The sequence below is a fragment of the Cygnus atratus genome, chromosome 4 (assembly GCF_013377495.2).
Source record: "Cygnus atratus isolate AKBS03 ecotype Queensland, Australia chromosome 4, CAtr_DNAZoo_HiC_assembly, whole genome shotgun sequence".
NCBI lineage: Eukaryota > Metazoa > Chordata > Aves > Anseriformes > Anatidae > Cygnus > Cygnus atratus.
This window is the reverse complement of record NC_066365.1, coordinates 12,142,856-12,156,214: the sequence shown is the minus strand read 5'-3', so window position 1 is coordinate 12,156,214 and position 13,359 is coordinate 12,142,856. Positions and strand designations below refer to the sequence as shown.

At 53.8% G+C, this 13,359-nt stretch overlaps 1 protein-coding gene across 1 annotated transcript; it reads left to right on the top strand.

Annotated features, from left to right (window-relative positions):
• The first annotated feature begins 7,456 nt into the window (after nucleotides 1–7,456).
• DUSP4 (dual specificity phosphatase 4) lies at nucleotides 7,457–13,293 on the top strand. Its single transcript, XM_035555451.2, has 4 exons — nucleotides 7,457–7,919; nucleotides 10,927–11,063; nucleotides 11,474–11,693; nucleotides 11,906–13,293. Exons 1-4 carry the CDS (start codon nucleotides 7,493–7,495, stop codon nucleotides 12,289–12,291), a joined length of 1,170 nt encoding a protein of 389 aa, XP_035411344.1. The 5' UTR covers nucleotides 7,457–7,492; the 3' UTR covers nucleotides 12,292–13,293.
• The last annotated feature ends 66 nt before the right edge of the window (nucleotides 13,294–13,359 follow it).

Here is a 13,359-nt window from a genome sequence, read left to right as displayed (position 1 = left end):
GTGACTATCTGTGTGCATGCCAACTGCTGCAGAAGTTGATTTTGGCCACAAAGCATCTGGCAGTGGCGTGAAAGCCCAAGGCCTTCTTCCCTCTGTGCCTCTGAAGCTACAAGGGACTTGTCATGACTGCAGAGGCAGCAGGGTCAGGCCTTTCTCATCTCAGGTCTTTTTTTACAAGGTATTATCATCGCAGAGGAAATCGCTGAGATGCAAACCACAGGAGTCTGAGAGAGCTGTCGAGCCTGGTTTTACATTCCTCTGCAGGGACAGACCCTTGCCAGCAAAGGTTTCCCATCCACCTCCCCTCCCGGAGAAGGCCCAACTTCAACGTCCAGTGGGGGTGCTGGGGGCAAAGCCGACGAAGCCCTCCACAGACACAAGGATCTGACGCATTTTGTGGGTGACTCAATGCCTGATGTGCTCCGACAGGAGGTGAATCAGCCACAGGGCTCTGCTGGGGGTGCAGAGGAAATCTTGACAGCAGCTGCAGTCACATCTGAGCCCCCGGGCCATCCATGCTTGACCCTATGCTTGACCCTATGGCTGCTTCACCTCTGGTGAGGAACAGCGGGGCGTGACAGGCAAGGGCCACGTGTCCCCTCCAGATTTCTGTGAAAAGCCCAGTGGGAGCTGAAATCATCTGTGAGGTAGGGAAGGGAGATTAGCCAGAGGCACAAAGGAGGCCCACAGAATTTCTCCTCTTGCCATGGCCTCCCATGAATGGCTGGGATGCTCAGGTCTCCAAGGTCTCCATGGGTGCCAGCAGAGTTGCCCTGAGAGGGATCTTGGCAGAAGCAGTGGTATCCAGTTATTTGCAGAGCCGAGGCTGGAAGGTGATGGAGAAAAAAAAAACGACCTAGCTTTAAACTTGAACCTGATTTGGGATTTTGTCTGGTCGTAATTATAATGACTGCTTCTTTGCGCTTCAGGAGTCATTTCTGGGTTTGAAACTGTTTTTTATATGTGGCTGTAATTATCTTGAGGGGGATCCCAGGCAAGGATCGGGCCATGCCCACCAGGTTAGACCCACACAGACATGTCTATGTTAGATTCAGTTTGGCCATTTTGACCCAAGACAACTTGACAGCAACTTGACAACTAATTGAGCATTAATATTAGGGAGGAATATACAAAAACAGGGCCAGTGCACGCCATTTGGATTCCGGGTGCTCTTGCATCCTCTGAACATTTCTGGCTCGGCAGTCTCCCTATGTCTAATAACTCTTAATCAGCTTTGCTTCGAGGCATTTATCCTACTGGTGTTGAATCTCTCTAGGCACACACAGGATCCTGCAGCTAGGCATTCATCTGGTGAACACCGCGCGTGATCTGGCACTTTTGGGATCCGAAATGGGTGTAAGGGATAAGCCACGTGCACCCAGTGTGCCTCTACGAGGAACACTGACAAGCAGGCACAAAAATCACCTGTCCCTCGGTATAATTTGAAGGGGAGTCCTGCTTACTGCTGACATACAATGACATGCATTTTCACTGCTGCTTCAAAACTCAGCTATGGACCACTGTTATATTCGTAGAAATTAGTGCAAGATTTGTCATTCATAGTCTGACTGTATGAGTCTGACACGATGTATAAATAGGTTGCAGCCACACTTATATAACAGTGTCTTATTTCTGATCCCAAGCCGACGGGAAAAAATGTCTCTTCCCTAACTCCTTCTTCCCAGCAACAAGCATTACTCAAAGCCCAGCTTCAGCCCTGCCGTAGAGGCCCAACGCTCAACCAGACACCGGGAGATTTAAGTGAGGCATTTCTCTTTCAACTTGCAAACAGCGATGTCCCTAAAGGAGGCATCTGCTGGGATCTGCACTCCTGTGATTAAATACTGAACCGGGGCCAGCGAGTTTTCAGGAGTGAGCTCTGGCTTCACTGCCACATGTGATCGATCCAACGGGCGTTAGAGGCAAAAAGTCACAGGTTGTGTTAAAGATTAAATGCCACCACGTGCCTTACTGGTTTCCACCGTAATAATTTCCAAAGCCGGTCCCTTACACTGAATCTGGCTTGCAGCACACTGAGAGGAGGGGATCAGCTTGCTCTTCTGTGGCTCTGCTGCGACGCCCAATTCTGCAGCCGAAGATATCAGTTTAATCCCTGAGGGAAGCCCTTGAAATTTTGGGATTTTCCCTTATGCTTGTTTTATCCACCTCGCTTCTACACCTGTTTTATAATCCATGGTCATCATAACATGAATACAGACCGTGTGCAGCCTGATGTCTGGAATGTGACCAGCGTCGGGGCTTTTGGAGAAGGCAGGCGAGCAGAAGGAGGTGGGCACAGGGCACTGATGGGTTCTGACAGCTGGCACAGCACGACGGATGCATCAAAAAATGACTAAAAGTCAAGGACAGGTCGTGCCAACTCCTGTGTCAGGAAGTAGCTTACTGGTGTGGATTGCCCTTGTCCACCAAGACTGTAGAAATGTTCAGCAGTGAACATTTCATTTCCAGCAGTGAAAATTTCATTTCCAGCCCAACCAGAGCTGGAGTGACATGTTAGATCCGCTGGCCCTCACCCAGTATCTGGTCCTTGGAAATGCCCCCAGCAGCCAACCCCTAAACACTGCAGTGTGTCCCCCCCCTGCACCTTTCCACCAAACCAACCAGACCCTAAAAAAAGGGCATGGGCATTTTGAGGAGGCAATTACAGTTCCCACGAACAGCAATTAGTTCTGATGTGGACCTCCCCACCCCCAAGCAGCCTGAATTAAGAGCCTCAGCTAATCATCTAGCAGGAGCTATATCCTCTGAAAATCCCGCTCCAGTTCATTGACTCTGCTGGATTAGAGCTCTTATTTTTCATCCGATGTGGTTTGAGTCACTTTGACTTTTGCAGGAAGGGAGGCGGCGGTGGCAAAAGACAAGGTAGAGAGAGAGTGAACCAAACCAGAAGCAGTAGATGGTTTGGACCACTTTGCATCCGGCTAATTTGAGTGTGTCCTGCCCCGATCAGATTTGCATAGGCAAAAACCAGCTGCAGCCATGTGAGTATATGGAACACCCATGGCTCTTCTAAGAAAGGGCTCCTTTGCTTTCAGCAGTAAAGCCTTCCTTTTCCATCCCCTCATCTATACGGATTAGGAGCCCAGTTATTAGTCTCCTACCTAGCTGATTTACAGCTGATTTCTCCACGAATATAAACCCTCACTCTTTCACCTACTGCAGGGCAAGAGCAAGAATACTTACACTTCGTGAGATAAAATCTGTAGGGCGGTTCACTGGAGTAGGGATTATGAACATAGGCCTTGTCAGAGAGCAGAGAAAGCAGACTTGGCAGGACTTCTTGCATTTTTCACGTGCTGTCAGAGGCTTTTGGGTTGTTGTTCAGGGCTTTGCAGTTTAAGTTTTCCTTCTAACATTTAACCTAAATCTCCCCTCTTTCAATTTAAAACCACTCCGCCTTGTCCTGTCATTATCTGCCCGAGCAAAAAGTTGCTTTCCATCCATTTTATAAGCTTCCTTTAAGTACTGAAATGCTGCAGTGGGGTCACCCTGGAGCCTTCTCTTCTTCAGGCTGAACAGCCCCAGATCTCTCAACCTTTCTGCTTTGTGACTCTGGGTTTAAAATAAAAGCATGGCCAGGGTGCATGTCACGGGCTTAGCAAGCCCATGGGAAGGCAGTGCAGGAGGCGTGCAGGTGGGGCCAAGTCACGACCTGCGTCCAGGTACTCCCCTCACTTCCAGGTTGTCTCGTGCTCGGCAAGAGGGAGCTGAGGGAGAGGAGAACAGTGGAAATGAACATTATCCCCTCCTCCGCCTTCTCATCCGACATTGCATAATTTTCCCTTTAGCCTCCCTAGACAGGTTCATTGCAATTCCCCTGCATTAATATGCAAGCATGCCCTAAAGAAAAAGAGAACATGAACGTATTAACGTGACTCTGTTAACTCTTTCACTGCTGCACTGCCCTTCACTGAGGGGAGGAAGCTTTCCCCAGATGAAAAAATAGTGAGGGAGATGTCAAGAAGAGCACAGCAAGGTGCTGCGTAGGGACAAAAGGGAGCAAAGTCCCTGCTGCATTCCAGCAAGGCTAGGTTTTGTGGGTGAGCACAGCCTTGCAAGTTGTAGGACCTCAATTCCTCCTTTCTTTTGTACCACAGACTTTCTGAGCACAACAGGACAAATCACTCAGCCCTTCAGCTAACAGCTGGGAGCTGCTGAGGGATGATGGCAGCTTCCTTACGCTGCAGCTTCTGCCACACGCTGAGGGAAGCAGGCGCACAGCTCGGTGCTTTCTCCGTACAGCTGGCAGCTTGTCTGACCAGGAGGAAGGAGGGAACCAGGCTCTCGGGAAAACTGCATCTTGACAAAATACCAGCCTGTCTTCAAGCCCAGGTGGCACCAAGGCAGGCACATCTGCCGGGGAGCTGAGACACAGGGAGTAAAGCAGCATGCCAGCACCCCACACGTGTGCAGTGGGGCCAGGAGCCAGGGGAGGAGAGCCAGGAAAGCCGGGAGGAGCCCAGAGGGCTTACTGGACTCAGCAGCTTGCCAGCTGCCCCCAGCAGCCCTTGGCCACCTGGGGGAATCGTGTTTCAACGTTTCTCTGGGCATTTAGATAGCCAAACAAATTGGTATCTATTGGCTGGCAAATTTACAGCCTGGCTCTAATTTGGTTTTCACTTCCACAGTGAGCTGAGGTGTAAATTCCTTTTCCTTAATTCAAGGTACACATTGACATTTAATCATCCAAATACGTGCCTCTTTGACAATTCATTTCCCTCCAGCCTCCTTCCACAATTGCCTCTCCTGGCCAGGGCTCTATAAAAGATGATTCTTTGAATCCGTTGTGAAGGAAATGAATGTCTCTTCTGCTCCCTCCTTGTCCCTCTCCCTCCTCCCCCACCCCACCCCTTCTCTCTTGTTGTTTGTTTTCCAGCAGGATATATTTCAGTTTGCATTATAGAGATGCCATTTTCCAGGAACATTAGCTTTCACACTTCCCCAAGATTGCAAAGTCAGGAAATGAAGCTGTGCAGACCTCTCTCTCCCCCAACACCTCCCTTTCCTCAGGTAATCACATTGCTTCTTTTGCCTTGTGGTTTCTGCCTTGCAAGCTTTTCTGATGGCTCTTGGTTGTCCCGTTGTAGTGCCTCCATGGACAAAGTTAACTAGATTTCCTTCTGAGCTAATCGTGGCAAGGGAGGTCCCTGCAGTGGTGGATCCTGGCTGGGTGGCATTGACTTGGCATGGTTTTGGCACTCTACCTTTGGGTGCGCTACCAGAGTATCACTGCCATACATGACCAATAAGGAGAACGACTGTGAGGCTGCCTGGAGTAGGTGCACGATGGCATTCCCAGCAGCCTGGCCGGGTGCATTTTATCTTCCAGTAAGTCCGAGCTGGGAACCTGCCACCTCCTTAAAGACATAAAGAGATGAACAGCTGGGAGTGGAATGAAAACATGTGGAAGCACTTGGAAGTCATCAGAGGCATGGGCACATGCATGTATATCCATACTCCATCCTGAAATAGTATCTTCCATCAGTGCTCATGAAAACAGCCAGGGACAGGTAGCCGAATTTCTTCCTTCTTCTGCCGATGTCAGTGTTCCCTTCCTCTCCCACCTCAGACCAGTTTGGTCCACATAGGAAAAACCAGGATGTCAGGCCCTGGCTCCAGGGACATATTCTCTGTGCCCTTGGTCGGGTAATTTTAGTATCAAAGCAGGAGTTAATAGTGCAGAAGGCATTGAAGACAGCAGTCTAGCTTATCGCATGGGAGTGGTTGACATCTGCCCAAGAGGAGCGAAGAAAAAGGCATATCTTGGCATTAGCTCTCGAATAAAAGGTCCTGAGACATCTTCACCAGTCCAGCTTGAGTTCAGGTCACATTGGTATGAGAGTGTGATTTTGAATTAGGTTGAAATCACATTCTCATTTTGATCTCATTGATAGCAGTACTTGAAGGAAGAAAGCATGTCCCTGGCCTCTTGCTGGCAAGTCAGTGTCTGGCTTACTTCAGAAGAAACGGGTTTCTTCTTTCCTTGTGTCTGATTTACGTTGGAGTAGAGCAAACTAACCTTCCATCCCTACTGTGTTAGGTAACAGGTTCAAATACGTTCAAGAAGGGGGTGTATCACATAAAGGGCAGCCATGCGTGCCCCACAGCCAGCTTGGTTTGGCTCGCCTGGAGAAGCACATGAAAGCCACGAGTGCAACGAGCAGGCTGACACATATGTAGGGGAGAACCTGGCAGAGGTCAGAGAACAGACTGTAAGGGAGAGGCAGATCCAGGCCATAGGACTGGCACCAGCTTCAGGCCTTCGACGTGCACGGTAGGCCGGATCCCTCCCAGGAAGGCACGCACAGCAAGGTGTTACCTTGCCTTACCCAAATAAAGAGCTAATGTGCCTGCAGAGGAGGGGAATTCAACCCGCCTGTTCAAATGCTGCCCTCTGTGGAAAGCAATGACTGGGGCAGATGGGCTTGGATAAACCCTTAACCTTTCTCTCACCATTTCCAGGTCCATGTAGTGGCAGATGAGCACCTTCTGGCGCTCTCTGAAACAGACTCATCAGGGACTGGTAGTGCCTGTTTTCAGGAAATGACCCAGTCACAGTTACTGACATGGGGCTCCGCATCAAAGCTTTGGTTTGAAAGCAGCCCAAAAGAGGAATTCTGGATTAAATGACTGGCGGTGTTTGGGTGGTGGTTATGGGAAGGTCCTCCGGGCGTCACTTCAGGGCTGCGAATGTGCTCCTGTATTTTAGCCTAGTGTAGGTCTCCTCCACGTCAGGAATCAAAGCAGAGAGCCTTCCAGTGGACTGAGTGCTGTAGTATTTTTACGCAGCTAACGAGCCGTCGTTTTCTGACAAAGGAAAGCGTGGCGGCGGCAGACATTTACTCAGAGGGACCCTGCGGAGCTTTCGGAAGGGTTGATGCGCCCTGCGTTGCCGGCCGGTCAGGCATGAACGAGAGCCACGGCACAAAGACGCGCGCGGGCGTGTGTGTGTGTGAGTGTATGTGAGTGTGAGTGTGTGTGTGTGTGTGAGTGTGTGTGTGTGTGTGTGTGTGTGTGCGTGCACATACGAGCGCCCAGCGGGCTGTGTGCGCGCACGTGTGAGCGCACGTGCCCGCGGTGCGTGTGTAAAGAATGGGGGGGGGAGAAAGGAGGGTGGGAGACCAGGCGGGGGTCCCTGCGGGGGGGGGTCCAAGCAGGGCTCCCGCGGGCTGCCCCCCGCCCCCTTCCCGCCCGCCGCCCTTCCCCATTCACAAAAACCCCCGGGAGGGAAGATGGCCGGCGCGCGCGGCGGCCCTTTTTTTCCTTTTTTTTCCTTTTTTTTTTTTTTTTTTTTTTATGAATGGAGGCGGTGACGTCGTCCGCGCCCACCCATTCACGCGCGTTCCGTCCATTCAGGCGCCCGGCGCGGCACGGCGGGGCGGGGCGGGGCGGGGGGGTAGTAAAGGTGCCGCCGTGCCGGGGGGGGTGCGGGGACAGCGCCGCCGCCGCCGCCGCCGCTACCGCCATCGCCATGGTGGCCACCGAGGGGCTGCGGGAGATGGAGGGCAGCGCCCTGCGGCGCCTGGTGGGCCGCGACGAGGCGAGCCCCGGGCCCGGTGGAGGTGGCCCCGGCGGCCCCTCCGGCGGCCCCGGGCGGTGCCTGGTGCTGGACTGCCGCCCCTTCCTGGCGCACAGCGCCGGCCACATCCGCGGGGCGCTCAACGTGCGCTGCAACACGATCGTGCGGCGGCGGGCCAAGGGGGCCGTGAGCCTGGAGCAGATCCTGCCGGCCGAGGGCGAGGTGCGGGCGCGGCTGCGCGCCGGGCTGTACGCCGCCGTGGTGGTGTACGACGAGCGCAGCCCCCGCGCCGAGGCCCTGCGCGACGACAGCACCGTGGCGCTGGTGGTGCGCGCCCTCCGTCGCGACTCGGCGCGCGCCGACATCCGCCTGCTCGCAGGTACCGGGGGAGGGGCATCGAAAGGGGGGGGACCCCGCTTCTCGGCCCCCCGCCGCTCGCCCCCCTGGCCCGGGGGTCCCCGAGCGTCCCCGGGGCGAGCCCCCGCTCCCCGAGCTGCCAGGACCGCGGGGGTGGCGGCTGGAGGGCGCGGCCGGCCCGGCGGTGGGGTCCCGGGGCAGCTGGAGGTGCGGCCGCCGCCCGCTGGGGTGGGAGGCTCGGGGGAGGCGCGGGGTGAGGCAGCAAGGGCCGAGAGAGCCCCGTGCTGCTGCCCGGGGCTGATGCTCTCAGTCCTGGGGGCGAGGGGCAAAATCCATGGGCGCAAGGTGCAGCGAATGGAAGAGGGAGGATCTCCCCCTCGTTGTGCGAGTTCACCCCCGGCTTGATGGTACAGAGAAGGTACTTGCTCCTACGCACACAGAAACCCACCAAAAATCAAAAACCCGCTGTCATGCCAATGCCCCCTTGCAGTGGGGAGACCCCTGGTGTTGCCTCTGTGCTCCTTTTGCTACTGCAGCTGCAATGGGGGCTTCTTCCCCCTCTTCCTCAATGCTCTCAGCATCAGCATGTATTAAATGAGGTGCTGTGAACAGTTGGAGTTGCTGGTCCTGAGGGTTGCCATAAGATTATTTAGGGGAGGAGGGTGCTCAGCTGGGTTCCTGGATGAGCTCTGTGTTTTGTTTTGTATTTTATTTTAAATTTATCTTTTTTACAACCGTAGAGTTAATTTATTCCCTGGTTTACTTACAGCAGGGGTGAGAACGCATATACGCAGAGCAGCAGATCCATTAAGGGGGTTGATAGATGGAGGAGCTAACATTTCTGTTGTGCTAGCTACAGTAAAAACGGCAGGAGCTGTTCTAAGGCTGCGGTACGATGTGCTGCTGAGGGAGTGCCTGCACAGCGAGTGCTCACTGGGGAACTCACTTTTGGGTGCTCTGCCATGAGCTGTCACAGTACTGGGAGCTGTGCATGTGGCAGGAAATGCCGTTCTTCACGGATGGCCTGGGTCAGTTGAAGGCTTCTGATGCCTCCATTGTTCTTGAGTGAGGTTGTTTGGGGTTAGCGATCCTGTATTTCTAAGAAGAAAAACAAACAAAATAACAACAACAAAACGTCACTTTGAGGAACAGGCTCTTAGAAGCTCTGTCCTAGCACTTGAAACCTCCTGCTCACATGGAACGACTTGAATGATCCAGCTTGCTCTGATTTTGTAATACCCATGTTAACCTAGCATTGTGTGTGTCTAAATGCAAATTTATTGGGTTCAGGGCGCAGAAAACCCAGATCTGTTGTATTTAAGCCAGGTTTCTGCTAGGTTCCCTGATAAACAGCCCAGCTAGGTGTTGTTTGATGATGGGCACCTGTGCTGTGTGGTCCCTGGGGAGGGGATCCTGCGGAGGCCTGCAGACCCTTTTGCACGTACAGCCGGGCATCTCGTGGTCAGAGGTGCTAATGGGGAACAGCCCAAAGGGAACTGCACAGCACTGGATGGAGCTGCTGAACGTGGTGCTTCACTGATCGGGCTTTTAGAAAGAGACGAGAAACATTCAGGAGAAACCCTTGACTTGTTGTGTTGAAGGGGTCACGTTGCCTATCCAAGGAGGAAGCTCATTTTCCCACATGACCTTGGGCAGCTGCTCCATCTTCGGATGGTGTGACGGCCACGAGAGTGGGATCTGATAGATCCAGGAGAGGGTATCTGTAATGGACACTTGTCTTTTGGGTGCTCCTCCAAGTCTAACCAACAGGACTGCAAAGCACTGTCAGTTTCTGGAAACGCAGCCACTGCAAACTGCCCCACTCATAGGAGTGGGTCAGTGCACGTTTAATGGTGTATATGCATTTTTCTGCTTTAAGGGACCAAAATCCTTCCTTGTGGAGGGGAAGGAGGCCATAAAGGACATCGAGGTGCCGGATTGGTCTCTAGCTGCCAGAGGATTCCTGGGTGGCTTTGCTGGATATGCTTGCATCTAGCTGGGAGCTAATATTCTCATTCCCGTTGGTCTTTCGAAGATCCAGCCTTGATCAGTGCACTCTTACAGCTAAGGTGTGGTAAGGAATATGTGTCCTTCTACATGTGCTCTGGCAAGCTCAAATCTGCAAGCACAGACCCCGCAGTTGGGGGTGTCTTCAGCATCTATCCTGGAGCACGGGGCTTTGTCCAGCTAGATTCCTGCGGTGATAGTACAATACCCAATTTCTCTTGGTTTTTAGGGTCAAGATCAGACTCTACAAGGATGTCAGGGTTGTTGATTTGATTTGAATGACAGCAGGATATTTCCCCAGAGGTGTTTATCTGCAGCCATTACCGCAGTTTCCCTGTCCCAGGAAGCCAACAGGTGGCAGCTCTGTTTTGCCTGCCCATTAGGAAGATCAGAGGTCACCCCTGCTTGTCTCCTTGGCAGTGGGTCAAAGCAGCAAGATGCTCTTTCACTTGCACTCCTCGGGAGGCAGTGGACATCTCTCTCTGGAGAGCAGCTGTGCTGTGGTGTTAGCATTGCCATACCCAGATGGTGCCAGAGCTTCCCTTGCCTGTTTTTTTTGCTGGCTCTGGGACGGAGAGTTTGGCTGGGACAGCAGAAAACCTTGATTTTGGGAGGGTTTTGTGGCAGAACTACCACTTCTGAGAAAGTAGAAAATTGAATGGTCTGTAGTGTGGGAAGCCACTGAGGTCAGGATGCTGGCAGCAAGTCTTCTCTCCGTTGTCTTCGAGAGCATTGTCCTTGGTTTGAGGATTAGGATGCCTGTCAGCAGGGGGGCTAAACCCTGGGGCGTAGACTTCGGGCAGCCAGGAGCCTTGAAGAGCCGTGGCCCACTGGAACAGCTGGGCTCCAGGGATTCCCCCCTACCTGCCAGGAGCCCGGTTGCTCACTCTGGGGCAGGAGGCCACGATGCATCACTGTAGCATCATCTAGTGGTGAAGGGCATGCTGAGGTGCATCAGCTCCAGCTGTACCGTTCGGTGGTGCTGTGAACGCGGCCTTAACACCTGCTCTCTCTTCTTGCAGGGGGTTATGAGCGTTTTGCCTCAGAGTATCCTGAGTTCTGTGCCAAAACCAAGACCCTGAGCAGTATTTCACCCCTCAGCAGCGCCGAGCCCCTGGATTTGGGCTTCAGTTCCTGTGGGACTCCCCTTCACGACCAGGTAGGTCCAGAAACCCCACGTGCAGTGGGTTTGCCCGCTCCCTGGTTGCCTTCCTTCATGGCAGTCAGGTCCTGCTTCAGCTTCCCTGCCCTTCCCCAGCCGAGACCCACTTGTGGCAGCAAGCTGCTCGCCTCTCCTCCCCTGGGAACACGTGGCGGTGCTCCCGATGCCAGCCATTCTGTGCTCCCTGGAGAGCAGACAAGTCCAGACCCCACTGATCCTCGGGGTGGAGCTGAGGTGGGTTTAACAGCTCTGAAAAGGCAGCACGTGCTGCTTCTGAAAACTGGGCCCTGCTGAGGACGTTGGATCAGGTGCCAGCTTCCTGCGTTGCTCTGGGCCTACAAAGCCATCCGGTGTTGTGTCCAGCCCACCGCTGTCCTGTGCTCACGTGTTGTTTTCCTCGCCAACAGGGTGGCCCCGTAGAAATCCTTCCCTTCCTCTACCTTGGCAGCGCCTACCACGCTGCGCGGCGGGACATGCTCGACGCGCTGGGCATCACGGCGCTGCTGAACGTCTCCTCCGACTGCCCCAACCACTTCGAGGGGCACTACCAGTACAAGTGCATCCCCGTGGAGGACAACCACAAAGCCGACATCAGCTCGTGGTTCATGGAGGCCATCGAGTACATCGGTGAGTGCCTGCTCGGAGCAGCTGTGTCCGTGTGGTTTTCCACCCAGCTGGGAGAGGCCGCGGTGGGGTTCCTGCCTCAGGGACCTGGAGTTTTTGGCTCAGAGGCCAGGCCAGTTGCCCCATCGGTGGGAGGTCTGCTGTCACCTGCATGTTGGCCAGGGGCTGGGCTCGTTTGAAGGGTGTCAGCCTGACGTCTCCCTCTTGCCCTGCAGACTCGGTGAAGGAGTGCTGCGGCCGGGTCCTCGTCCACTGCCAGGCCGGCATCTCCCGCTCGGCCACCATCTGCTTGGCTTACCTGATGATGAAGAAGCGTGTCAAGCTGGAAGAGGCCTTCGAATTCGTCAAGCAGCGCCGCAGCATCATCTCCCCCAACTTCAGCTTCATGGGGCAGCTGCTGCAGTTTGAGTCACAGGTGTTGGCCACCTCCTGCGCAGTGGAAGCTGCCAGCCCCTCGGGGACACTGCGGGAGCGGGGCAAGGCCACCTCCACCCCCAACTCCCAGTTTGTCTTCAGCTTCCCTGTCTCTGTCGGCGTCCACACCACCCCCAGCAGCCTCCCGTACCTGCACAGCCCCATCACGATGTCACCCAGCTGTTAGCTCAGGGTCCGAGGCCAGCCAGGCAGATCGGGGAGGCGTGGGGAGGGCAGGCGAGCAAGGAGCCCTGCAACGTTAAGCAATAGTGCTGGACACTGCCATTCACCCCGGACTCGATGTCTTTTTCATAGAGAAATTTCTTACCTCATCTCATCTTTTGTTGCTTTTTATGTCTTGAAAGCATGGAAGTTGTGAAAGCCACAAACCCTGACATTGGCCAGGCGCAGTTTTGGGGGAGAAAAAAAATAGTACACTGGGTTTCCTGAAGTGCCTGGTCTTCATCTCTTTCCATCCCTGTTCTACTGTATTAAAAACACACCTCCCTTTCCATCCCATTTCTACCCCTACCTTATTTGGGTTTTCCATCTGGGTTGAAAAGGGAGCATACATTATTTCTATTGCACAGGACTCTTCTCCTTGCACGGAGACACAGGTGCATGTGGTAGGTGTTGCTTACCTGAGTTAGAGCAACAAGCGCTGCTGCTGCTGCAGGCAGGGCTTCAGGGCGAGCAGGAGCGGTGACACAGGAGTGCCTGCAGTCAGCCTCACCTCTGACAGCGCCTGGAAGAGGCACTGCAAGAGCTGGCAGGCAAACCGAGTCGCTATCTGAGCCCATTCCTGGGGGAAGAGCAGTCTCTGTGGCTAGGAGTCCAGAGTCTTCCAAGAGAGCATGGAAGGGGAGATGCAGTGCTAAGTGATGCGTGGTTTTTGTTGTTGTTTTGGTTTTGTTTTTTTGGCCACTGTGTCTCTGTGGGTCTCTGGTTCCCATACAAATTGTGCCAAGCCTCCTGTAGTTTAAAGCAGAGAAAGAAGGGGTAAGGGCAGCAACCCAGGCTGTTGATTACTCTGATTGCTGTCCTCCATCTCGTTTTCAAGATTTCCACGCTCCATGACCAGTGCATGCCACAGGCCAGGCTCTTTGCACAGCATTCATCCACCTGAGCTGGACTGTAGGGTCTCAGTCACCTGTGCACCTCTGCTTGTGGCCCAAGCCCAGGAAATGCCTCGTCTTCAACCCACATGTAGCCTTACCTCTTTCCCCCTCAGCCCACTCCAACGTAAGATGCCTGT

What these genes read in the sequence shown, in the direction of transcription:
- DUSP4 (XM_035555451.2), top strand. Translation starts at nt 7,493, where the DNA reads ATGGTGGCCACCGAGGGGCTGCGGGAGATGGAGGGCAGCGCCCTGCGG. An exon ending in CGACATCCGCCTGCTCGCAG is followed by an intron (nt 7,920 to 10,926) that starts GTACCGGGGGAG and finishes CTCTTCTTGCAG; the next exon opens with GGGGTTATGAGCGTTTTGCC. An exon ending in GGAGGCCATCGAGTACATCG is followed by an intron (nt 11,694 to 11,905) that starts GTGAGTGCCTGC and finishes CTTGCCCTGCAG; the next exon opens with ACTCGGTGAAGGAGTGCTGC.